This window comes from Drosophila ananassae, chromosome 2R (genome assembly GCF_017639315.1).
Source record: "Drosophila ananassae strain 14024-0371.13 chromosome 2R, ASM1763931v2, whole genome shotgun sequence".
Classification (NCBI taxonomy): domain Eukaryota; kingdom Metazoa; phylum Arthropoda; class Insecta; order Diptera; family Drosophilidae; genus Drosophila; species Drosophila ananassae.
This window is the reverse complement of record NC_057928.1, coordinates 152,333-179,976: the sequence shown is the minus strand read 5'-3', so window position 1 is coordinate 179,976 and position 27,644 is coordinate 152,333. Positions and strand designations below refer to the sequence as shown.

General features: G+C 41.1%; 2 protein-coding genes and 1 long non-coding RNA gene across 3 annotated transcripts in view; all 3 read left to right on the top strand.

The window, feature by feature from the left end:
• Positions 1 to 10,669, top strand: part of LOC26514684 (glutamyl aminopeptidase) — a 414,401-nt gene extending 403,732 nt beyond the window's left edge. The window contains exons 7-9 of the mRNA XM_044714905.1: positions 9,949 to 10,094; positions 10,320 to 10,470; positions 10,529 to 10,669. Of these exons, the coding sequence (XP_044570840.1) occupies positions 9,949 to 10,094; positions 10,320 to 10,470; positions 10,529 to 10,540 (309 nt within the window). The 3' untranslated portion in view covers positions 10,541 to 10,669. The remainder of the gene's footprint in view (positions 1 to 9,948; positions 10,095 to 10,319; positions 10,471 to 10,528) is intronic.
• Positions 10,670 to 18,374: 7,705 nt separating this feature from the next.
• LOC123257059 lies at positions 18,375 to 18,845 on the top strand. Its single transcript, XM_044714485.1, has one exon. The coding sequence runs from the start codon at positions 18,375 to 18,377 to the stop codon at positions 18,843 to 18,845; it is 471 nt and encodes a 156-aa protein (XP_044570420.1).
• Positions 18,846 to 20,813: 1,968 nt separating this feature from the next.
• LOC116655401 lies at positions 20,814 to 22,696 on the top strand. The gene is made up of 2 exons (XR_006507103.1): positions 20,814 to 20,967; positions 21,060 to 22,696. It is a non-coding gene; the product is annotated as an uncharacterized LOC116655401 (long non-coding RNA).
• The last annotated feature ends 4,948 nt before the right edge of the window (positions 22,697 to 27,644 follow it).

Here is a 27,644-nt window from a genome sequence, read left to right as displayed (position 1 = left end):
TTTTACCAAGTATTTGGGTGATCCGCAAAGCTTATGTTAAGTTGGCTGGGGTCATAGCATTGGTTGTCTTCTGGAAGGGATTCCAAAAAGGGACTTACAGTTTGAGCACCAATTCCGCAGTTTCAAATGAGACTTGCCCAACAGTTGAATTAAGTCTTCCTTCAATGCCACCAATTTCTCCAAGATGTTGCCTACAGTCGGGATGTCATCCACATGGACATCGTGGCAGGGAGCGCGTGTTGCTGCTGGATGCTCATTGATATAGTCATCGGCTAATTGTATCAAAGCTCGAACGGCAAGGAATGGTGAGGGGGCTTGGCTATAAGTGACTGTCAGGAGTCTGAAGTGACGAATGGGCTGGCTCTCGTTCTGTCGCCAAATGATGCGTTGAAAATTCGTGTGTTTCCCAGCAACTTCTATTTCATGGAACATTTTCTTAATTTCCCCACAGAACACATATCGATGTTGTCTAAAGGGCAGGCAAACTCCAATAAGATCCCGCTGAATTGGAGATCCAACGTGGAGGCAATCGTTGAGTGAAGATCCAAAACTGTCCCTTCCGGTACCATCAAACACAACTCGGCACTTGCTTGGAAGACTGTCAAGTTTTAGGACCGCATGGTTCGGTAATTAGAAGCCAGTATCGTCTATCCCAGCTGCTGGGAGCTGCTCCATGTGACCATGCTCCAGGTAGTCATCCATAAAATTCACATATTGCTTCTTGAGGTCTGGGCATCGACGAAGTTTCCTCTCCAGTGAGGCCAATCGGTTTATGGCCTGGGGTAGGGTTGCCCCGATGGGTGAAGTAGACTTTTTAAATGGGTATTCCACAATGTATTTTCCCTCCTGGGAACGTGTGTGTGAAGCTGTGAAATGAGCCTCTGATGGGTCACTAGCGTCTATAAATTCCTTAATGGGGTGAACCGGGACCATCTCCATGAATGATCGTACGAGACTGTCGAGGTCCACATGATGTGTGGTGGCATTGTGGTTGTCGTCACAGGTATTGTAAGAACCTGTTGTAAGGAGATTAAATCTCCCACACGCCAAGACAGGTGGCAAGGGGGGCAACTTTCTTTGGCAACAAAGAAAGCCCGCCGATAGAAATGCGGCGGGAATTGGAGTTAGAATTGGAGAGGAGAAAATTAACGGCGGGAACAGAGGAGCAAAGGATTAATGGCAGGAAGCGAGATTTGCGAGATTTGAAAGATTAACGGGCGTCTCAGGCACTATATAAGGAGGGCCTCTGGAGCAAATCGGGACCGAGTCTTCTAGGGAATCTGGAAGAGTTGGGTGAAAGACCCCCGTGGGTAAGTCTGACATTCAAGCGGGAAAGTTTCCCTGGAGGAATTATGAGTATAGGCTGAAGGACGCCCCGTGGGTAAATCCGACAGTCTCAAGTGCGGGATTTAAAGCGAGTGCGCAAGGATCTGCGAATCAGTAGCTTAAGGACCCCCTGTGGGTAAGTCTGGCGGCGGTACGCGAATCAGCCAAGGAGTAGTAAGCAAGGAGCAAGTGAGAAAAGGATTAAGGATCCGCGGCGGAACTGAAGCCCAAGGGTAAAACAAGTCGGGTTGGGTTATTCCCGGACACGACAGGTATCCTGGTGTCATAGCGATAGCGACGGATCGGCCTTGTCGATTATTGACCTTGTCGATTCCTGACCACCCCGGTAAAGTCAATAGAATCCTGATCCAGGCGCTGGGGCGTATGCACAGCGTATCACCTGAAGGAGACGCGACGCCAAGACCTCTGGTCTGCCATAGATCCTGCGGAGCGTAGGAGGCGAGTAGCGAACGCAACCGGGGGCGTGTCCTGTGAGATAGGTAGGCCCTTCGTGCCCTGATCCGGCCGCCAGGCACCGAGAAGCGCATTCTGCACGGCATCCTGGGAGGTGAGCCTATCGGTCTGCTAACACGGATTAGGTGTCGGCCACGGCGAAAGGGCATTCCCAGTTCGCCAAGGATACCGAAGGTCCACGGCGCCCGCAAAGGAGAAGCAGCAAAAGAATCAGCGACAGGATCAGATATAGGATCAGAATCAGAAGCAGCGGCGACAAAGGAAGCAGCAACAGGAGCGGCGCCAACGACACGAGCAGCGCCAACGACAACAGAGCAGCGACGACAGCAGCGCCAGGCACCAAGACCACACGTCCTGCTGGGCGCAAGTTTTGGGAGGGCGTGTATATTGACACACGAGCGGTCGGTCGGCTGAGCCGAGCAGCCGGTGAGATTCACCCTTTTGTAAAGTTATCGAAATAAAGGGGATATTTATAAAGCGAAGCACCCTTTGTTATTTCTGGGCTTGGGAAATCACGACGAATATATAAATTCGGTGGAACAATCCCCCAAACTCTGTGAGCTAGCCGCGGCATTTATTGCGAGCAAAAGTTAGCAAAAACAGTTCGTTACACTGCAATGACACAACCAAAAAGTGTATTAATTGCACACGGATTGCCCTTTCCAAAATCTCTTCTTTCTCCAGTGCATAAATTCCATAATTGATTGGCTCCAATGAGAACGTCGATTGGACCGGGTGTGCTAAACGTAGGATCAGCCAATGGAAACGCGCAGATCTGCTGCCATGATGAAGAAGATGTGTCAATAAAATGGGCCGGTAGAGAAGTCGTCAATGAGGACAAACTAAACGAATCCAAGTCTAAGGTGTGCTTGGAGAGTCGAAACTGTAGTTTTAGCTATGCGCGTCCTCGAGTAATACCGGCGCTGAGATTCGAGCATGAATGCGAGGTACACCAATTCGTTGAATAAATGCTTCCGAAGCCAATGTTATTTTAGATCCAGTGTCAAGTAGCATCCTGCAAGCAGTAGTTCTGCCCCATGAGTCGACGACATTTGCTAGGATGGTGGGAAGAAGAGCCTTGACGCCTGGTGTAGGAATATGTTTCAACATGAGTGACGGTTGGGTCTCCTGGGCTGGCTGCGCCTGGTGACAGTGAACGTTGTTGTGATGATGCCAAACTAGTGTGTAGAGCATCTAATGGCGAGGGCGCGGACGAAGCGTACTGACTACTATTTCCTGATCAAATTTGATGGGATGCTCCGTGAAGTAGCGAGTGATGTTTCATGATGATGATGATGAAACATCGCTCGATGATCAAACATCAGTGATGAGTCATGATGAAATTACGGCGCGCTACGAGATTCAATCTCAAAATTTGGGCGAATCTGTATAGTTGATGGGCTTGATTGCAAGAAATGCACGTACCATTTCCTCTTCGCGACTCTGAACTTGCGTGTAAGGTAGCAACTGATCGTCGAACTGTCGGTGCTCTTGAGTGTTAAGAAGCCTCCTAAGTATCACAGCGAGTAGTGAGAAAGTACAAAAATTTCGTGATGCGTGCGTCGTTCCAAGCTTGGCGGGTATCGAGGTCCAATTTGGATAAAAAAAATGTAAATTTGTTACGGCGATATGTTTGATTAGGGCTAGGGCTTCTCCATGTAAATATGATTTTAAGTAATGAAACCGCTGGCAGTCGGTCAGCCGCTGATTATTGCCGATGGATCGATTAAACATATCCGAAAAATTTTTCCAATCCTCGTAATTTTCAGAAAACGTGGGCAGTTTTATCCGCTCCAACTGAAAATCTGCTCCTATTCGCTCCGAAGGCCGTGTTGCGTTGACAGTAGAAACACTGTTGGCAGCCGCATCCAATTTCAGCTCTGATAGGTTGCTACTTAGATGAGCATAAGTAGTATAATGCTTCCCCTCATATACATCGAGGTCATCGTTGGGGTTCTCCCAATCTGGGTCATCTTGGAACGTGTAGAGTTCCTCCGAAAGTCGGAGAAAAAGTGAATAATTTTCCGGAAGTTACGCTAGGCGTGCTTCTAGTGTACCAATGGATTGAATATCTTCTGCAAACCGAGATACCGAGTTGTATGCCCGGGTGATCGTAGCTTTGCAGAAGCCACGTTGTTGATTCACATTCCGCATGGTGAATAATTAGTGTGAGGCTCCATACGAGTGACGAATCTATAGACCTCCACCGGTGCCAATTTAATATCCAAATGTGTTTGTGGCGATCGGGGTCGAAGAACCAGAAAATTTGAATGATTAGAAATTAGACCACCGTAAGTTAGATCTGTATTTATTTGAGTATTATTTGGGTTCACTGAAAATTTATTATTGTTTAATCCCGATGCGCTGAGCTTGCGTTGGCAGCAAAAATATAACTGACTTAAAATTACGTGGATTTAGCATAGGAACAAGATTCGAATGAGAAATAAACGCCCAAGTGGCGTGATTATGAATACCTTACAACGGAAAGCTCAAACCGTATGTGCTTTGTGGAAGGTGTACAGATCTAGAATAAGAGCTGGGCTTCAAATACATAGGAAATCAAACAAAAAAGAATGATAAAATGTATGCTTAAATACAGGGTGGCTCGTTCCCAAACAAGTTGATTAGCGGATTGCACAAAATCAATGACCAACTCTGTGCGCTTGATTCCCAGTTTAGTGGTCTAAGGGGGCAGGATGCTTTCAGAGGCTGAAAAAAAAACAGATTTTTGCGATTTTTTTCAATTTCTGAGTGAATATATTTATTTAATTTTTTAACACGATAAATGGCTATTTTTGGAGAGTATCTAAAAATTTTTATTTTTAAGAAATAATTATTATTTATCCCGCGACTGGCAATCGGCCAGAATCGCTTCAAAAAATTATTATCTTGCGGTGCGTAAAGTCTGGCCTTACAGTGTTATCGGAAACAAAAAAATTGAATTGATTTACTTAAAATATTAGTTTTTTTGTGCGGATAAACGGAACCATTTTGAAAAATATTCGATTTTGAATTTTTGGCGCGGTGGTAAAGTCGGAGGTACCATTTTTACATAAAAATCAGCCCATTATTGCCCGTAAAAATGGTAAAAAAAAATTAAAAACAAGAAAGGAAAGCTAACTTCGGGCGGAGCCGAAGTTTATATACCCTTGCATTTGAGTCGCAGTCCGCTAGGTGGCGCCACGCATCTTGTATTATTAGGTATATAGCGGATCGTATATAGTTGGCCGATCCTTATGAAATGTTGCATATCGAATTATTTTGACAAAAGAGGAATCCATTGAAACTCCCATCCTTCTAACTTGAAAAACAACGAAGTTATAGCATTTCCGATCAATCAGTTATATAACAGCTATAGGATATAGTCGGTCGATCCTTATGAAATTCGACAAATCAGATTGTTTTTTGAAAAATTTCCGATCAATCAGTTATATGGCAGCTATAGAATATAGTCGGTCGATCCTTATGAAATTCGACAAATCAGATTGTTTTTTGCAAAATAGAATCTGTACCAAATCCCATCTTTCTAACTTAAAAAACACCAAAGTTATACCAATTTCGATCGTTTTATGACAGCTATAGGATATAGTCGGCCGATCCTTATGAAATTTTGTACATAAGATGTTTTGGTCAAATATAACTGGTGTGGAAAGTCCCAACCTTCTAACTTAAAAAACACCAAAGTTCTGGCATTTCCGATCAATCATTTATATGGAAGCTATAGGATATAGTCGACCGATCCCGGCCGATCCGATTTATATACTGCCTGCAAAGGAAAGAAGGATGTGTGCAAAGTTTGAACTCGATAGCTTTAAAACTGAGAGACTAGTTTGCGTAGAAACAGACAGACGGACATGCTTATATCGACTCAGGAGGTGATCCTGACCTGAATATATGTACTTTATAGGGTCGGAGATGTCTCCTTCCGAGACCGAGCATTACTTTTTGAGTTATGTTACGCACCGACGTGAAAAAGTTGTTGTGAGAAAAACGCGTCTAAAGTTTTAAAAGCAATTGAAAGTATATGGAGAGAAAGTAACTAGAAAATCGGTATCTCAGCAAGCTTTAGTCCGATCGACGTGAAACTTTCACAGGATATTCCTCAGTTAATGTTCTATTATATAAAAGATTTTTGAAAAAAAATTTTTTTAAGTCTTAAACCATCCTGCCCCCTTAAGAAATCCATGCTTAGTGATGGGCTTATGACGAATAATCTTCAGCCTCAGCCGACAATTATGCAGCCACTCATATCTCTGACCAGCCCAAAGGCTGAACCTGGGAGAAATTCGGCTTCCGATTTGGCTCAGTATAAATGAGCGATACCAATTACAAGTGATACCACCACACCCATTAACTCGATCCCATGTAAGAGATGTACTTACAATGATGGTTTGCCCAAGGAAGACCCATGTCTCTTGCGTAGTGTTTGGAGATTCTTTATTGAATTATTAATTCATTCTTATTTCTAGAGAAATTTACTTAAATAGCCAAATGATGCACGGTTGCGCCGGCAGAGACGCTGCCGGCTGCGCCGTCGTCATTATATATTTTACATGTAAAGAATTAGTACATGCAAGTGCATTTATGAATGTATTATATATGTGAGTTTGAAGTTGTCATGCATCCATATCGCTGTCGCGCATGCTAAATATGCCGACTAAGCATATAGTGATTCACGCTGGAATTCTTGTGTGATCAATTTGCTACACATTTTGCTATGTAAACATTTACAGTACATATTCGATATGAATGCAAGCTACACTGCAGTATTAGTTACAGCGGCAGCAAAACCCTTACAGGTGATATCACCACCGAAACACACATTTATTTCCCGCCTTGCACCCGATACTTCGCTTACATCAAAGACAAAATTACAAATTTAAATACATCTATTCAAGGCATACGTCATCCTTTAAAATATGTGTGCCAATGCAGATATTCAATAAGATTTGTTCCGTCAATTTTTGTCCAGAGAACATTTTCGTCCAAAAACATCAGCTATGTACGGAAAAAATATTACCAAACCTATGGGGTTAAAACTCTCACATGATAGAGCCAGTGACCAACCTTCCACCTCATCTTCCTCATCTGCAAAAAACTAATTTCTTCACTAACCCTTACCTATCATAATACTAGAGGGTTACGTAGCAAATTTCCTAATTCTGATAGTTCCTCTTCTGCATCCCACATCATAGTCAGAACAGAATGCAATAGAACACAGCAAAGGGGAGGAAGAGTGTTAATTTCTGTAGACACTAAAGTCGCTTCTGAAGTGCTAAAATCACAAAAGTTTTGTGACATAGAATTCCTTTGCATTAAAATAATTTGGACTAGTCAATCTTAATATGCTACCTGTTTCTACATATCACCTTCGTCCGAACTGCCCACATACTGGCAACATTTTTCCGCTATTCGTTTCATTTCTGATCGTCTGTATGATGGTGACCTGCTGGTAACTCTGGGTGACTTTAATATCCCAGAAATCATGTGGTTTAATGTTGATAATTAACCGTCTTTGTTGCTTAACACGCTTCCCCGTGGGCATGTTTCACATATCACTCGGTCAAATTAACCACGTTAGAAATTCGCTTCAGATCCCTTTCTAAGTTTGAAGGGGAAAAGTTCTAGAAATAGTAAATCCCCTTTCTAAGTATCATTCCACTCTTCATTATTCATTATTCAAGTAGTAAAAAATATTATAGGAGTTATATTCGCCGATGCCGGGGTCAGTTTAGTTGTATCGTAAACATGTATCTTTTCGCCCTTCTTTCAAGCTCAACCTAACACTTTCAATATTCAATCAGCCAAGCTTATATTTTGCCCATCCGTTGCTAAAAGTGGTTTAATATCGGATCTTCTTGAGGTTAAGCCTGTTTATTTGCAAGGCCCCGATGAAGTATTAGGTTGTGTCTTGAAGAACTGCACCGAGGCACTAAGCAAAACCTCTCCTCAAACCCTTCAATCTATCTCTGCAGACATCGATCTTTTCCCTCATGTGGAAAGAATAATACATTATTCGTTTGCATAAAAAAGGGAAAAAATCCGGAGCTCCCAATTATAGAGGCATCTACTCTTATAAAAACTAATCACTCCACATTTGTAACACCTTTGTAGTTCAATAATATCACTGTGCCAACATGACTTCATGAAGCGCCGTTAGTGGGGGAGCTTAAATAGGTTCTACTTACAACCTAAAATTCTTTCTTCCTCGTAATATCTCACTCTATCCTACTTTTTTTTATCTGGGATCTATTCCCGCGATTCGAGCGCCCCTTGGTTGGTTGGGCGGGAGGTGGGCAGTAGTGGGAGCAGTGGGAGCCGCACGAAAAACAAAAAGAAAAACCATTACGTTGTTTAAAAAACTGTGCGACGAGATCGGCCTTTGCCGGATAAGCCTTCACAGATACGTTTTTCAAAATAAGCAGAGGAGAAAAAGATACATGTTAAGGTTTACAAAGTTATAAAACTGCATGAACTGTTTAAAGCAGCGGTTTATTTACAAATCGGAAACCTAGTAATTTAACCCAACAATTAATTATTATGATGCAACTTAGAAGGTATTTTTCAAATAGTAGGCTTTTTGTGTAATTTTCCGAATTTTTGTGTGATTGCAATGAGAGATTTCTTCTATTTCAGCTGTGTCGCAGTTTTGCCTGTTTCTAAAGAGCTTTGCGGCTGGCTAATTGAGTTTCTAGCATATGACGATATGCTAATCTGCAAGCACGTCTTGGTTCCTCTTTTCCGCACAAGAAATAGATTTGTTGATTAAATTTATGGTATTTGTTTGCTGGGTGGTTAAAGATTTTTGCTCCGAAACAAGTGTTTCTTCTAACGTTTCAGTAGTGCCATGACGTGTGTGTTTATATTTAAGCCAGTTTGTTCTGGGCGACGTCAGGTTGAGGGGGTGTTCAACTATTTAAGGGCTTCGAAGAATAGTTATTAGCACAGGCGAGAGGTCTGAAGATAAGAGAAATATTTTGATGTCACCGCCACCGATATCCGGTACTTTATGTGTAGAGTAGAACTTTTTGCTAAATTGGATAGCTTGACTGACATCCACTCCCTCCAAAATACAACAAGCCAGCATGAGAATCAGAATATAAAGGTCTGTAACACCTCTAAATGGCATTTTGCGGGGGCTACCATCCTGCAGTGCATCATAGCAGATGTCGCTGAAGGTGTTTCAGGGACCGAACTATCGTCGCTTGTCGTATGCGACTCTTCAACTTCTTTGTTAAATGATCTGGGCGTTATGGCAGACTCCACAAAAAGCCCGAAGTGTGCGGTTCGTCCTAGTGTGTCCATACTCATGGCAGTTAATGCTTTGCACTGGGCCATTTCGTGCGGAAATAACAACACCGGCTTCGTCCAAAATTAGCTTTTAATCTATAATTATAATTATAATTTATTCCTGTTTTTATACCCTTGCAGAGGATATTATAATTTTGGTCAAAAGTGTGCAACGCAGTGAAGGAGACATCTCCGACCCTATATATTCTTGATCAGGATCACCTCCTGAGTTGATATAAGCATGTCCGTCTGTCCGTCTGTCCGTTTCTACGAAAAATAGTCTCTCAGTTTTAAAGCTATCGAGTTGAAACTTTGCACACATCCTTCTTTCCTTTGCAGGCAGTATATAAGTCGGAACGGCCGGGATCGGTCGACTATATCCTATAGCTGCCATATAACTGATTGATCGGAAATGCCATAACTTTGGTGTTTTTTAAGTTAGAGGGTTGGGACTTTCCACACATGTTATATTTGACCCACATATCTTATGTACAAAATTTCATAAGGATCGGCCGACTATATCCTATAGCTGTCATAGAACGATCGGAATTGGCATAACTTTGGTGTTTTTTAAGATAGAAAGATGGGACTTGGTACAGATTCTATTTTGGGGAAAACAATCTGATCTGCCAATTTTCATAAGGATCGGCCGACTATAAACGATCCGCTATATATCTAATAACATAAGATGGGTGGCGCCACCTAGCGGACTGCGACTGAACTGCAAGGGTATATCAACTTCGGCTGCGTCCGAAGTTAGCTTTCCTTTCTTGTTTAATATATATGTAGAACTTAGTGGTCTGGATATTTTCAGATAATTAAAATATCTATTTGAAGTAAAATGTTTTTTTTTTGCAGAATGTTCAAACACGTTTAACAATCACTCTCAAATCAATACATGTCTTTTTTGAGGATTCTCTACCGTCATCTAAAATAGATGTTTTCATCATTCCCGAATTCCCAACGATTCCATATGTAAGCAGTTGGGGAATATTATGTGGAAGGTAAAAGATACAAAGATACAACTTTTTTATTACTATTAATAATATTAACACTATTAAACTAATAAGTTTAATAAATATTATAAATAGTAATAATAAGTAATATTTAATAAGTAATATAATAAGTAATAACTATTATAAAACTTATACATACAACTTTCTATTACTTTTACATTGTACTTACTTACTTTTATTATTTACGAATTACTAATAATATATTTTTTTAAGGGAGTCGGAATTTTCCAATAATGGCTTCTTTGAAATTTCTAAAGAGCTTATATATCATTGGATTGGTATATGGATAACTCCAAATTGGTGGAGTGATGAACCCTTGAATAAAGCCCTTATAAGCTTTCTGGCAACAGAGATAGTTATACATGTAAGTATAGTTATAAATATATGTATGGATATTTAAATTTACCTCATTGTGTAGATAGATGGAGGTATAGAATTTAATGGAAAATATCCGATGACCATTCTGTACTCATTATATTATGAACTAAGTAAGAGATATCCACATTCGCGGATCACAGGAATGAAACAAGAATCGAATTGTTCTAAAATAGAGCTTATTATAAGAATGCTTAAATATACTATAGGTAAATCGAGTTTCAATCAAGGAATTCGCAATTTTATTAGTGATTACAAATACAAAACCTATAATGAGCATGACTTTTGGAACGCTCTATCTAAGCAATCAAAAATGGATAATGCAATAAAAACCAATTTGAGTTTATTAGATATTGCCGAATCATGGGTGAACAAAAACCGACTTCCTCTTGTTACTATAACAAGAAATTACAAAGCAGGAACAGCCATTATAAATCAAAAAGCTTACCTTAGAGAGAGGCCTCATGATGTACCAAATAAAGATGAAATGGTTTGGTTGATCCCTATTGCATATTTGCGGCAAGATTTTATGCAAAATACAAGTTACTACTCATACTTTTGGTTGAAAGGGGAAAAGCAAATTTCCATCCGCAACATGCCGGATGGAAACCAGTTTATCATTGCAAATCCGGAGGAGATTGGACCCTTCCCAGTTAACTATGACTTGAAAAATTGGAATATGATATTACAGTTTTTAAAAACCAAAGAAGGAAGAGAATCCCTACCCGCATATACCAGGTATTTTACATTAATAAATAAATCATAGTCAGTCCTCTCGTACCGAGTGGGTCCTCTCGTACCGACTTTACTAAATATTACTCTACAATATGTCTTTCATAATATACTACGGAATATATAAATGAATTTCAACCTTGTTTTCCGAACAGTCTCTACTGGCATCACTTTTCTGCTATTTAGTCAGTTTTTATACCCTTGCAGATGGTATTATAATTTTGGTCAAAAGTGAGTAACGCAGTGAAGGAGACATCTCCGACCCTATAAAGTTTGTCCTATATTAATTCTTGATCAGGATCACCTCCTGAGTCGATATAAGCATGTCCGTCTGCTGTTTCTATATCTTATCTACAAAATTTCATAAGGATCGGCCGACTATATCCTATAGGTGCCATATAACTGAACGATCGGAAATGGCATAACCTTAACTGCAAGGGTATATGAACTTCGGCTCCGCCTGAAGTTAGCTTTCCATTCTTGTTCAACTAGCAGAACTCACTTCACTCACCCATATTTATACTTGTGCTCAGGTTATATAAACAATATTAGTTGTTCTTTGGGTAATAAATAACCTTTAGTGCTGAACTTCCTTTACTTCACTGATTCACTTGTACTCCTAGATACACTTACAATTTTACTGCTATTGTACGTCTCGATAATAGATCGGAGACTAAAAAATTTTAAGATTATACTTATAGTGTTTCTCAGATAACGCGATAAGAATGTAAGATTTTAAGCAAGAAGTAGATCAAAGGGAAACCATTTGGTAGAGACCATTGCAGTCCGAATATAATAACATAAAGGGATCATTCCAGGCAACCGCAATGCACAAAGAGTAGGGTCCCAACATTTTACAATTGATAAGGTTATGTAGGAAAAAGACATCCAGGATACTTTTACGGTTTTTCTTTTGAAGGTAAGTTAGTTACAAAAAACTGATTTCAAAATTTAAATTTCTAATCAAACCGCCAAATCAATCTAAAAACTCAAATCGTTAAATGAACTTGAAGACTTAACTTGAAGATAACTTTTCTGCGAAAAATATATTTTCATCTCAAAATAAACCCAGCCATCAAAGCTAAAGAAATAGAAGGGAAAAAATTAAAATAAAGCCATAAAGCTGAGTCTAGAAAAACGTGTGGAATAGCTTTCTTTTGCGATTCTGGCGCGAAATAAAGATACTCAGTCGGTCGACATAAGGCGACGAATAAATCTCGTGGATCACACAGGTACAGGCAACTTCATGGAAGTGACAATCAGGCCAAACAATAGAGTAGAAGGTGGAGTATACTCCAAACAACTAAGCATCAGAGCCTCTTTTAGATTACCCAATCACTGCAGCGTATTTCAGGCACCTCAAAACACCTCAACATATACAACATCATACAAAGAGGAGTCAATATATACAGAGAAAGTCAAGCGGCTATAAAATCGATCAGCTCAGTAACCAGTAAACTTTAATTGTTTCCAAGCCAAGCGAAGCGATACGGAATTCTCCGATCATTACCCTGATCATTACACATTTTCCCTACTCCGACCATAGGGGCTTCACTAAAAATAAATGAGTTTCCTCTGCAATACCCTTGAAACCGAAGCCGCGTCTCTCTAAGAAATAAACAGCACAATGAAATATAAACGGCTTCTAGGGAATACTATTCCACCGCGAGAGAAATGGGTGGAGAAATTTAGAACCGGTTAAATTCGGCAAAAACTCCCGAATAGCTGGCCCTTGGTTCCTCGTGGCTCTCGGCTGGAAGCCTTTTCTTTTCACATCGGGACACCGACCAGAAAGGTACCAACCTAAACCTTTCAAACCTTAACCCAAGAAAAAAAGTTAGGTTAGTTAGGTTAAGGAAAAAAAGTTAGCATCCCATGAAAAGTGTGAAGTATTTAAATTGCGAAACATTATTATAATTTGTTTGATTGGCGCAGACTCTGTAGGTAAGCGTTCAGAGGATTAGCTAAAGTTAATATGTGAGAAAAGGATTCAAACTCCGCATACCCTTTGGCTAGGGTGGAGTCAACGCCGCTCCCAAAGGCAGAAAACCTAATCGAAAGAGGCAAAGCTCCGGGACTGATTTGTTCACGTTCCAAAGGCAACGAAGTCGTCGTGATTTCGGGAGTAAAGTAATCCCTGGTGCTGATGCAGGGAGGTCTGCCTCGTCGCAAGAGGACATCGGTGTCGAAAATACTATTTTTTTTATTAGGCAGAGAAAAAATAGCTGTTTTCAGTGGTTGTGTGGTCACTTTGTGACCCCTAAATAAACCTAACCTGTCCCCGACTTAGCGACTTTGAAAAAATCTCCACGCATAATTTCACCTGCTCCATAACCTTTAAGTTCTCCTAAACCAAAGTCCAGAACAAACATAGGTTCTATCACCCACAGTTTCCGCGGTACAATTTAGAGAAGAAATTGATCAAATTTTACCATATATTGAATTATGTTTGCCGTGAAATGGCGATGACCATCATCATTTTTTAAATGTATGTGTACCGACGAAAATCCTTAAATCTAAAATTAAAACATGTTATGATCTACTGATTTCAATAAGAAAATAAAAATCTTCCATAGAAAAATGTTTGGGGAAAAATCATAGAAGACCAGAAATTAATGTAGAAAATCAGAGATTTAAACTTTGGATGAGTATTTCAAAGATATGGTAACTGATAGATACCATTTATTAATTTTAGTTGGTACACATACATTTCAAAAAAAAAATGTACTAGAAACAATGACGGTCGTCTTCAATACACGGCCTACATAATTCAATATATGGCAAAATTTGATCAATTTCTTCTCTTGGGTGTACCGCGGAAACTGTGGGTGATAGAACCTATGTTTTTCTGGACTTTGGTTCAGGGGAGCCTCAAGGTTATCGAGCAGGTAAAATTATGCGTGGAGGAAAAAAAAGTTGAAAATTGTCGGCCTGTGTTATTATTAGACTATTAGACATTAATTGGAAAATAGTCTCGAAAAAAAACCTTTTCTTAAAAATCCCACACTCCGCTCGATCTAGCTCCAAAATTACCTTGTTAAAAGAAGAGAAAAAGCTCCAATTGTATTGTCTCATTTAGTCATTCACGGATGGATGAAGGAGTAAGGGAAACCGGAGGAGTCGGTGAGGGCCCGTTGCGTTTTTGCGTGATTGGGCATAGCTAGCCAATGTTCCTAAGGGGCTTCATTGAACTCTAGTGAGATATATGAGAGGGATAGCAATAAAAACTAATGAAACCAATGTAATTTGCTTATTTTTAGGTTAAATTTAAGAATGTAAAAGAAGATAAAAGTGAAAAATTAGTGAACAATTGAAATTTTTGTGAAAAGTGAATGAAAAAGAGGGAGAAACAAATTCTTCAATAAGGAAGTCCTCCGGGAAAATAGTTACGTTAGAAGAAAATAACTATTATTTTCAGTTTGTTTTTTGCCATCCGAAAGCTTTCGACGGCGACCTCAATAATTCCACATTGAAATAAGACTATTGGAAAATTTTATATATTTCTATGCTAAAATTTTCAGCTACCAGCTTTTTGATAGCGGCCGAATAAAAACAATTTTAAATTCCGGTTTATAATTTATTGAGAGTTTATTCCGCGAAATATAACAAAGAAGCGGCCCATTAATAACATCTCCAAAATATGCAAGTAAGAACAAGAGCTTTGTTATAAATGACAAAAAAGAGCACGCAAAACAGGGAGACAGACAGAGAAAATTAAATGCAGCTGCTGCTCAACAAATTATCAATATTCTAATCGGCTTATCTGGTGGCTGCTTAGCTCAACATCCTTCCCCCTATTGAAGGGTGGGCCTCCATTAACAATTCTGGAAGGGCAGCAGACACATCCTATAATGGGTTATTCCACGGGTTGAGTAGTTGCATTAAGACGATTTAATTATTAGCATTCGTCCCGTCTAGGAATCGTGCAGAGCCAACAAGGCAGGCCAACTTCTTCCAACCTTTGGCCATGCATTGCTCCCCCTAATAGACCAATGTGGAAATCGAGTTCTCCTAACGAGTGGAGGAGGTCCGGAACGTTGATTCTACTCTGCTTCTCCTTCTTTATAGAGTAATCCAGCCTCCCCGCTTACATAAAAACCAGGCGATTCATTTGCATTAGTTGAGGTGCACAGTCTGCTGACCGAAACTGCCGGCTGGGATCAGCCAGAGCTACGTACGATACGATAAGCTACGATAATAACCCAGCACGGCGCCAGAAGCAGAAATCAGCAGTACCAGCGGGAAGAATGACCAAAGCCAGCTAGCTAAGCCAAAATGCATGAACAAGCAACCTGGGTGAGCTGAGAGGTCGGTGGCATTAACATTGGGGCATTAACATTGGGGGAACACGTTCATATCATTGACGTTCCCTAGACTTAGTTTATGTATAATTTAGCGTCTAATATAAGAATTGTTATTCTGAAATAAAGAAAGTTGCGAATACACAGTAGATCGGTTCGTTACTCAGTGTCAAGGTACGGCACTTAAAACCAACCTACTACGTCCACAAATAAGACTCTCTTAAAACAAAACCGTCTGGATCGAGTGATCCTGTCTAAAACGGACCACAAGTAGGGCTCTCTTAAAACAAACCTACTTCGAGTGTTGATCCTGTGTAAAACGAACCACAAGTAGGACTCTCTTAAAACTATCTACTTCGAGTGGCTGCTGTGTAAACGGACCACAAGTAGAACTTTCGTCATCAAACCGACTTTGAGTGGCCCGCGTAGAACCCGCGGTACCCAACCTACTTCGAGTGTTGCTCCCGTGAAACGGAGCACAAATAGGATCGGCCGATACGGAATCAGCCAAAACCTCGTACCATCTGTACTTAAGAGAACCAACTTAGGACTTCAAGTATCTCACATCAACTCCAGCCTGTTCACAGCAAGCGCTTGGTCAACCCGATTGGTCCCATGTAGAATCCAGGTACATTTAGAATCTTTATACGTTCCTTGACTACGACTCCGGGAGCTACCGTTATGCCCGTGAGTTCAAATTCGACGAAGTGGCCGCACAAAGCTCTACGGACGAACATTTCATTTCGAAATATCAGTTTTAAGGCTGCGCTGACAGTCCGCAAAAAGAGAAACTATAGCAGCCTCCAGGTTCGCAGAATATGTGGTTAGTCAAGACTTCCCACACACATTAGCGGAGGCTCCATCCGTAGCAAACTCAGTGCCGTCAAGACCTGCGACCGCTACGCAGCACTTGGCGTCGCCGCCAACAGATAATGTGAGCATATGAACCAGAATCCAGTAACACTCTGCAAGGCAGGAAGGCACCTGACCGACCACGGAGGGGGATATTGGCGGTTGGCAGAATCATTTCAGTATGGCTATCTTGAGCCAAGACGGTGTGGATTGACTGGGAAGATGGAGTAGCAATGGCAACACAATCGGTGGAAACCAACCCTCGTACTGGTGGGGAATTGTTAAGGCTGGACAGCTGCTCGCAATGGTGCAACAAGGCACCGGGAGCTGAACAGCCGCGGGCCATCTCATGGAACTCATGAGAGCCCGCATATGCTCATTGAACCGATCCGATACTCCCGCAAAGTAGCAACAGACCCTCGATCACACGAAGCTACAGGATCACATTATTGTGAGACACGAATATTAAACGGCGATTGCTAAAACGATTGCGCAATAGGTCAAGGGCCACATCGTAGTTCGCGTCAGTAATTTCCAGAGCTCTCACCGTCCCCAAGGCTGATTCCCGCAGTCATGAAGTGAAACATGGGAACTTTTCCATTTTTGTTAGGTGAGGTTGGCTGTCAATCATGGTCTTATAAAGGGCGTAGAAATCCATCCAATAGGCATAGCCGCCGCTGAGTGTTGGCATCGGCCACTGTGCCATTGGTGAGACACTGGCACCGTCGGGAAGTGTGGAGTGGGCAGCAATTCTCATGAAGCGCGGCAACCTTCACCTAAATGTCCACATGCACATCAGTCGCCAGCTGCGAGAATCTCCAATACAGCTCACTCCCGATCTCGCTCAAATTAAACTCCTCCAACTCTTCATGCAGCGTGGTGAACCGATCACGCAAACGCTTCTCCACTGACTCCAGATTCATAATGGTGCAATCCTCAATCCGCACCGCAGCCTTCACCTTATGATGCAGCGCCTGATTTCTGCACTTAAACTGATTGAACTTCGGGGCGCAATCACGTAGGGGTCACTAAAATGTAACGATATCAGCCTTTTGAAAGCGGCCGAAATAACAAATTTCAAATTCAGGTTTTAATATTTGTTTAGGGATAATTCCGCGCAATATAACGAAGTAGCGGCCTGTCAATATCAACTCCAAATGAGTAAGAACTAAGAGCTTGGGCGCAAAATGCTTCAAATAACAACAAAGTGCATGAGAAACAGGGTGACAAACGGAGAAAATAAATGCCGCTGCAGCTAAAGGAATTATTAATATCGGCTTATCTGGTGGCTGCTTAGCGCAACAAAACCCTTTAATTGATGATGAATTTTATTTTTAACGAATTTTTTTTTGTTTTGATTAAATAATTTGAAATTAATTTAAAATAAAATGCTTAAAATATTTATAACATTTCTATATTGCCCGATTCTACGAATTTATCTTCTTCTTCTTTTATCTTGTAATTTTCACAGTTCACGGTCTTATCTCATCCGGTAGCTAATTTCGTCATGTTTTTTTTCGCACGTTTATTTAAATTAAATAACAACATAACAAGACACCCGTTATTGGTCAAACCCCCTAGCACCACGCCTCCGACGAGCCAGAACTAGAACTACCTAACGTGCTGGCCATAGCGGGAGATTAACATCCAGCTAACATCCAGTTAGTTCGTTACCCATTACAGAAAAAGAAAGAGGAGATTCCCCGAGCCGGAATCCAACCGGATCCGAAAGATATCAGTATTTTGTTCCTCACCACTGAGATAAGTCGATTATTTACATACAGTGTTAGAAAACCAGCGGTCACATTGACTTCTAGCTACATTTTTGATTAAGTAACTTGTTATAATGTACATTTATTTAAAAAAAAAAAAAACAAAAAACTGGTGTAACCCAATATAAGCGAAAAGACGCTTAACCACAATTTATTAAAAGCAATAGACAAGCGAGCTCATTGAGCAACGATCAAAAGAACGAGCGTACTCTTACTTTTCAACCCGCGATATCGAAATGGAAAATTCGGCGGTTAAGAGCAACCCGGCTCTACTGACCACTGAAAGCCATAGGGCACGGTCTTGCTCACCCGCTCTGCTCACTCCGACTCCCGCGTCATGGAGTTCGCAGTGTAAAAACCCCCTTCCAATGGCGGAACCAAATTTCGTACCAACAACAAACAGTGCTGCAATTTCTGCAACCACAGCGGCATCCACTGCAAATAAAAATACCGGGACATCAACGATTACAGCGAGTACAAAAACAACAACTTCGGAAAGTGCCAAAACGGCCCCGGCCAAACAGACTGGATTGGATCGATTTATCCAACTTAAGCGCAAGCTCAGCCCGCAGAGTAAACCAGCAGGCAATAAAACAAAAATTAACCGCGTCCAGAAGATCGACGAAGAATCAGGAAGATCCAGTAGTAACAGATTTGCCCTACTGGCGGAGGTGGACAAGGGCAAGGCAGCAAGGGCATACAAGTGATAGTAAAGGGAATCAACCCGATGTTAATGCCGCAGAAATAAAAATCGCCATTAAAGAAAAGGGCTAAATAAAAAAAAAAAACCATAACCCTCTTCAAGGTCGAGCTCGAGCCAGAAAACAGACTCCACCCAATCTACAAGCTGCAATATCTTTTGCATCGGAGAATCACAGTTTAAGAGCCACATAAACGGAACGGTCCAGTGCAATGCACTAACTGCCAAGAGTATGGACACACTAGGTCATACCTCACACTTCGGGCTGTCTCTGTAGTCTGCGAAGACTCCACTTCCTGCACTACAAACAAGGGTTCTGCCCTACAAACAAGGGTTCAGCAAAGAAATGTGAAAACTGCGGAGGCAACCTTACGGCAAACTATAGAGGATGTATAGTGTACAAGGAGTTGAAGAGTCACATGCGTCAAGCGACCGCAACGCGCAACCAAAATCCACAGAATGCGTACATTGCAGGTGTATGTCTCGGATCTCGATGTGCTTACGCCATGTTAGTCGTCTATCAAGGTGGACGCCAAGGTACGTAACTTCGTTAGCTTGAGGGATCTTCATACCGTTTAGAGAAAGTAGAGGGCATGTTTGTCTATTAAGAGTAAACGTTACATGTTTAAACTTTTGTTCGTTTATTTTAATGCGCCAGTCGGACAGCCACCTTTCCACTACTATTAGATGATTAGCCAATTGGTTTTTTGTTTGCGTTGGGCATCTGGGGCGACTAAGGATAGCGGTATCGTCGGCGAACGTTGACGTTGTTAGTTGTACTTTCGTAGGAATATCCGCAGTATACAAAACATATATGTGCTTTCTTGTGCATCTCCAGCTTCGATGATGTAGTCGCCCGAAGTTGCTGCGTTGCATCCCTCTGAGAATACCCTATTGTAGAGGTATGATTCCAGTAGCTTGTGGGTGTATGTTGGCAAATACGTTTTAATTTTGTGCATGAGTCCATTAAGCCAAACTCAGTCGAAAGCTTGAGATTCGTCGAGAAAAATAGCGCTACAGTATTTTCGCTGTTCGAAGGCTGAGCGTATTTCAGATGTTAATCTGTTCACTTGCTCGATGGTTCCGTGGTTTCTTCGGAAGCCAAACTGGTGTGCCGGGATAATTTTGCAAGCTTCCAGATGTGGTGTTATTCGAGTTAGCAAGCCAAACAAGATAGAAGGCTTATTGGTCTGTACGATGACGGTGTTGTGTGGTCTTTTCCAGGCTTCGGTGTCATTATAATGATGGATTCCTTCTATTTTTTTGGGAAATAGCCAAGATTAATGATACCATTAAATAGTTTGCAGACGACCTCTATAGCGCATTTTGGAAGTTCGATCAGCATCGTTGGCGTCAGTAAATCACCACCGGGAGCCTTTTTTGGTTTTAGCTCTCTTATGACTTTTTCGATTTCGTTCGGCCGGTTGATTGAGGGGTAGCCTCTGGCTAAATGATTGTCAGAAGGAATGAATTTGAAGCTTTCGAGATGTGTAGCGAATGTTTCAGCTCGGTCTTCGTCGCTGCGAGCCCAGCATCCCGAATAGTTTCTTAATGGGGTGGTCGTTTCGATTGGGGCGCTGAGATTTGGGTGGGCCCTCCACAGAGGATACTTTGTGCTTGTTGGTGAAAGATTCTGGATGTACCTCAGCTGTGCATTTTCTTTCTGTTGGACTCGACCAGGCTGAGTGATCATGTTGCTTCCTTTCCTTGCTTGCTTTAAGGCGTTGCTTTGAAGCTGGTGATCTGCTGTTTTGCCAATCACGACGTGTGCGCCTCTTTTCTCGCACGAGCTGTTCGATTTGCTCATTAGATTTGTGGTATTTGTTTCGGTCTACTTCCTTCCCTTGAGGAGTAGAGATTTTAGCTGCCGCAACGAGTTCTTCTTCCAGGGCGCTCGTAGTGTAGTCGATGTCCGATTCCATGTTAAACTCCGGGGCGAGTTCTATGTGGGCACTCACGTACTTTTTGTATTTAACCCTAGACGGTCATGCTTCGTCGATTCGACGACGCATGGTCACATTTGTTCGATTATTCCAGTATTTTTTTGATTCTTTTTCCTCGTTTTTCGTACAGCTGTTGTCGATGCTTAGACGCAGCTGTGTGCAAACGTACAAATCCGTCGGTCGCATGTAAGTATCATTTCTGAGAATTAGCGTCGTCGAAACGACGAAGCATGTCTTTAGTGTGACTTTTTGGTAATATTGCATATATTTTTCTGCAGAAAATTGGCCTAGAAAATGAATAGAGGCAATGGTTTAGACGAGATTGCGATTGCAAACCTTCTTGAAGAGGACGAATCCGATGTGGATATTGAAGATTCTGGTGAAGATCATCCAATTTTGGGCGAATTAGTTGAGGAACCAAGTTCTTCAGAAGACTCTTCAGATGACGAAAACACACCATTAAATGTGTTGTTTAATAAGTCCAGTATTATTACTTTTTCTGAAACTGGATGACGATGACGAAAACACACCATTAAATGTGTTGTTTAATAAGTCCAGTATTATTACTTTTTCTGAAACTGGTCTTCGCGGAAAGGATCGTCATAAGTGGGCAACTCAAAAGTCAAAATCCCATAAATACGGGCAATCCATTATCCATCAACGTCGCGGACCGACAAGAAACTGTAAAAGCTTAAAGGATCCACTGGATATATTTCAGCACTTTATAACGCCGGAAATAGTGGAAGAAATAGTTATGTGGACAAACGCTGAAATTCAACATAGGCAGCACGACGGCAACGACATTTTGCAAACAAAATCAACATCCTCTACAGAAATTTATGCTGTTATTGGTATTCTAACACTCACAGCTGCTATGAAAGATAATCACCTTACCTGTGATGAGTTGTTTAATACAGCATCCTGCGGTTCAAAATACCTTTCAACTATGACAAAATCAAGGTTCAAATTTTTGATGTCTTGCTTACGATTTGATGACAAATCTATTAGGATTCAGCTTATCCACGACAAGTTTGCCCCTATCAGAAAAGTTTGGGAAATGTTTATTCAAAAGTGTCGTGATAATTATACTCCTGGTCCATATCTCACCATTGACGAGCAGCTATTAGCTTTTAGAGGTCGATGTGGATTTAAAATGTACATTCCGAATAAGCCAGCCAAATACGGCTTAAAACTTGTAATGATGTGCGACAGTGGAACTAAATATATGGTTGATGCCAAACCTTACTTAGGTAAAGGATCGACCGATTCCAATGCTCCGATAGCTGAAAGCTATGTTAAAGATTTAACTAAAACTATACATGGTACAAACCGCAATGTAACAATGGATAATTGGTTTACATCAGTTGCATTAGCCAAATCTTTACTGAAGAGCCCATATAAATTAACACTTGTAGGAACCCTACGCTCAAATAAAAGAGAGATACCACCAGAGTTGAAAAACGACAAAAGGCGCAAAGTCGGTACTTCAATGTTCGTTTACGATAATGAACTGACTTTATTGTCTTATAAGCCGAAACCACATAAAGTCATTTTCTTGTTGTCGTCATGTAATGAAAATGGAACTATAAATGACGACACTAAAAAGCCCCATATGGTCGAGTTCTACAATTCCACTAAGGGGGGTGTAGACACCTTTGACCAAATGTGTAGCGTCATGAGCTGCGCTCGAAAAACCAACCGCTGGCCAATGGCCACCTTTTTTGGAATGTTAAATATGGCTTTTATTTACAGTTTTGTTATTTATTCCCATAACATGTTAGAGTCGGGTAGTAAACCACTAAGCCGTAGAAATTATATGAAAAGCCTACACTCAAGCCTCATTCAAAAACAGTTAATGAATAGGCTAAGCCGAGTTACATTGCCCAATTTAGCTCGGGAAAATATCTCAAGCGGCTTAATTGATAAAAATGAAAACAATAATGAAAACCAATCTAATTTAAATGCAAAAAGAAAGATCTGCGCTTTTTGTCCTTCCGCAAAACGTCGTATGACCAAAACCATTTGTTCGAAATGCCAAAAAAGCCTTTGTGGAGAACACAAATTTGATCTGTGTGCCTCTTGTGTAAAAAAATAATTTGCAACATCTTGATTCACATTTTTGTTTAGTTTTAAGCCTTAATATTAAGATTCGACTGAAGTAAAGAAACTACTTGTGATTTTTGTTATCTAATTTGGCCAAAAAAACAAGGCCCAAAAAAAAAACATGAAAAAAAGGTTGTTTATTATTTTTTAGTTTTTAAGTGTATTATTAATGTAAAAATGAATTGTTATTTCTTATTTTGAACTGATAACGTTATGAATACAACGCAGTAAAAAAATTTTTTACAATATTGTTTGTTTTTTATCAATTATACTTATTTTAAAATTGGCGTCGTCGATTCGACGAAGCATAACCTTAACGTAGGAAAAATAAGCATGACCGTCTAGGGTTAAGCCAGTTCGTTTTTGGCGATGTCAGGCTGAGGGGGTGTTCGGTTATTTCTGGGCTTTGAAGAAGCGTTAAAAGCACAAGCGATTGGTTTGATGATAAGTACGAGACTGCTTCGGCACTTTATTGATGTGGCCTGCAAGAAGTTTGTTTGCAAACCTTTTGCGAAATTGGTGTTTTGAGCGTTCTCTGATTAGAGCTCCAGTTCCGCCGTGGGCTTTCCCATCTGGATGATCTGTGCGATAGATTCAATAGCCTCTTATTTGAAAGTTGTATTGTCTTGTAAGATGCGTTTCCATCAATAGCATAATGTCAATATGGTTTTTGGATCAAGAAGTGCGACAATTCTAGTTTATACCATTGGCGTTCGACATTGATATTCGTAGAGTCTGCAAAGATTATTAAGCGTGATGTGCAACGAGCAGCTGTATTACCATGTGCTGGCTTTGAACAAGTGTTTGCAAGGTCGTTTTCATGAATGACATAAGCTCCATCATACTTTGTTCGAGGTTAAGCATCATAGTTTCCATTTTGCTATGTGGCTGTTCTGGGGCCTGTTGAGCGCTGTGTGAGTTAGGCTAATTTGGATTTTCCATTCCAGATAGTAGAGCATCGGCATAGGAGAAGCCGTTGGTGGTGTTTAGGGGACCGAATGAGGACCTCGCAGTTTTGGCAAAGAAGTCGTCTGGCTTAGCTTTTAATGCAATGTACGCATTCTGTGGATTTTGGTTGCGCGTTGCGGTCGCTTGACGCATGCGACTCTTCAACTCCTTGTACACCATACATCCTCTATAGCAAAGCCCTTTTCCTTAAGAGCGGTTTTTATTTCCGCGGCGGTAACATCGGGTTCGATTCCCTTTACTACCACTTGTAATCCCTTGCTGATTTTCAGCTGGAACGTGTAATAGCTTATCCGATCATTTTCCAAATATTTGGACACGGTACGGAAGTCCTCTTCAGTCTTAGTTTGCACCATTGTTTCGTGGATGTTCCCTTTGATAAGCGGGACAACATAAAAGTTGTTGCCGTTCCCGATCAACGACGCAATTGGGTTGACCAGGGCACTCCAGTTTTTCTCCCTGATATAGATTGAAGGTGGCTTTCGTTTTTTTGCGGTGTCTGGCGCTGGTTGGTTTTCGTCCACCTCCGCCAGTAGGGAAATCTGTTACTACTGGATCTTCCTGGTTCTTCGTCGATCTTCTGGACGCGGTTAATTTTTGTTTTATTGCCGGCCGGTTTACTCTGCGGGCTGAGCTTGCGCTTAAATTGGATGTAGCGATCCAATCCAGTCTGTTTGGCCGGGGCCGTTTTGGAACTTTCCGAAGTTGTTGTTTTTGTACTCGCTGTAATCGTTAATGTCGCGGTATTTTGAGTTGCAGTGGATATTGCTGTGGTTGTTGAAATTGCAGCACTGCTTGTTGTTGGTGCGAAATTTGGTTCCGCCATTGGAGGGGATTTTACACTGCGAACTCCATGCGGTCAGTCAGGGCCGGCTTGCTCTTCATCGCCGATTTTTCCATTTCGATATCGCGGGTTGAAAAGTAAGAATGAAAGCCGTTTCTTTGGTTCACTGAACTTCTATGCTCGTTCTTTTGATCGTTGCTCAATGAGCTCATTGCGTGGCACTTATTTATTTAATGCACTAGTTTTTGTTTTAGCACATCACAACTGTTAGAAAAAGCTTTAAATTGTGGTTAATTTTGCGTTTTTTCGCTTATATTGGGTTACCCCAGATTTTTATACCCTTGCAGAGGTTATTATAATTTTGGTCAAAAGTGTGCAACGCAGTGAAGGAGACATCTCCGACCCTATAAATATACTTGATCAGGATCACCTCCTGAGTCGATATGAGCATGTCCGTCTGTCTGTCTGTCTGTTTCTACGCAAACTTGTCTCTCAGGCCGGGATCGGTCGACTCTATCCTATAGCTGCCATATAACTGATTGATCGGAAATGCCATAACTTCGTTGTTTTTTAAGTTAGAAGGATGGGACTTTCTATGGATTCTAATTTGGGCCAACTTATCCGATCTGCCAAATTTCATAAGGATCGACCGTCTATATCCTATAGCTGCCATATAGCTGATTAATCGGAAATGCCATAACTTCGTTGTTTTTCAAGTTAGAAGGATGGGATTTTCAATGGATGCCTCTTTGGGAAAAATAATTTGATATGCCAAATTTCATAAGGATCGGCCGACTATATACGATCCGTTATATATCTAATAATATAAGATGCGTGGCGCCACCTAGCGGACTGCAACTCAACTGCAAGGGTATATAAACTTCGGCTCCGCCCGAAGTTTGTTTCTTGTTTAAGTTATTTTCTTGTTCGCTCTTGGGAGCTCTTTGGAGCGTTAACATTCTTTTAAATAAGCCGGTAAAGGCCAGGGCAACAAGAGCTAACAGTTGACAAGCACTGTAAATTCCTAGGTCAAAACAATCGTATAATTCATAACACTAGCTTACACGAAAAGCCTGCCAGTTGTTCAAATTCCATACAGCTCTTCTTGAGTTACACGACGGTCCTCTGCCAGTTGAGCTTTAAAGCAGTAAAAGTTTGGCTCACTGTGACTCTTCGTTTTTGTCTTTTTTTTTTTTTTTTCCCGCGGTTCCCACTGGATACGTACAGCCCACCTCCCGCCCAACCGACCGAGGGGCGCCTGCCGCATAACGTACGGCTCGAATCTCGGGAATAAAATCGAGTTAGTAAATATAAGTTTAAATATAAGGATTATAAAGAAAACGAGGAAGAATTAGTATGCTTTTGTAGGTAATTTAAAATGTCAAATTTTCATATTTGACAGGGAAGAAAGAGAAATAATATGATACAGACCATTATAGTTCGAACATAAAATCCTAAGGGGATCATGCTGTGCATATGTCGATCTACAATGGCTTAAGAATAAAAGACTTAAGTTTCTGATCCTTCTGTTCGGAACGTTAAACTGTAAGCGTGTTAGTAAGTGCTGGCTATCTACATCACCATTAATAAGGTTCTGTAAGAAAACGACACCCAGCATTGTTCTACGATATTTTAAGGAGGGTAAGTTAGAAATAATATGATGAAAGAGAAATAATATGATACAGACCATTATAGTTCGAACATAAAATCCTAAGGGGATCATGCTGTGCATATGTCGATCTACAATGGCTTAAGAATAAAAGACTTAAGTTTCTGATCCTTCTGTTCGGAACGTTAAACTGTAAGCGTGTTAGTAAGTGCTGGCTATCTACATCACCATTAATAAGGTTCTGTAAGAAAACGACACCCAGCATTGTTCTACGATTTTTTAAGGAGGGTAAGTTTATTAGGAGGAGGGTACTCCGTCGGGGCCTGGCGGAGAAATGGAACAAATATACGATTAGTTGGTTGAATGTTGTAAGCGTATGGCTGATCTGAAGTTTTAGGAGGTGAATACGTTGTTTGGAAAAATTTTGCGAATAAATCAGGAATGGCCTGATCCGAAGTCGCTGATAAATTTTGATGCGTAAGTAGGGAAGGAAACGATACATGTTTACGCTTCGTGTTTACAAAGTTATAAAACTGCTTTGGATTCTGAGTGAACTGAATCCGACAGCGGCGAATATAATTTTTATAACATTTGGCGTTATGCACGGTGAAATTTAGCCGAGCTATTAAGTATCTTGAGAAATCTATGCTGCTACAGGTTCTTTTATATTTATTTAAAAGCCTGTTTTTATCTGTTTTTAATTTTGTTAGGCACCTTGTAAAGGTGCTCGTCTTCCACGAGAATGTTTTTTAGGAGTCGCAAAGTTTGGGCTCGGGATCCAGTGAACTCGCCGTAAAGTAGATCCTTGTCCACTTATTCTAACACCTTTCGTAACTCAGTGCTAGCCTCTTGAAAAATTGGTGTCGTTGTCGCTCCAGAGTTCCAATGGCACCCTCATCGGGCTGCTAGAATACATGATTCAGTACCTAATGAGTTGGTAGAGATGAGTTGGTAGAGAGGCAGGTGAAAAACACGCCATATCGTTTTTACGAATTGGGTCTGACCCGCAATCATCGGTGAAATTCTTTTACTACGTAATGTGACAGCCGCAGGGGAGCCTCTAATCATCTTATCATGTTTATCCAGCTTCAATACTACATTTGAATCAATATACGGTCCGAGCTTGTATTTGCGCGGTTCCCACTGCATACGTACAGCCCACCTCCCGTCCAACCGACCGAGGGACCCTGCCGCGTAACGTACGGCTCGAATCGCGGGAATAGATCCGAGATAGATAAGCGAGGATTAGGAGAAAGATATTACGAGGAAGAGTGTTGCACAGATAAGGCGGTTAATATAAGCGATTTAAGATTATTAGTAGAGCAAGGTGACAAGTTGTGGTAAAGACCATTGTAGTCCGAACATAATACCCTGAACGGATCGTGTTGGGCATATGTCGAA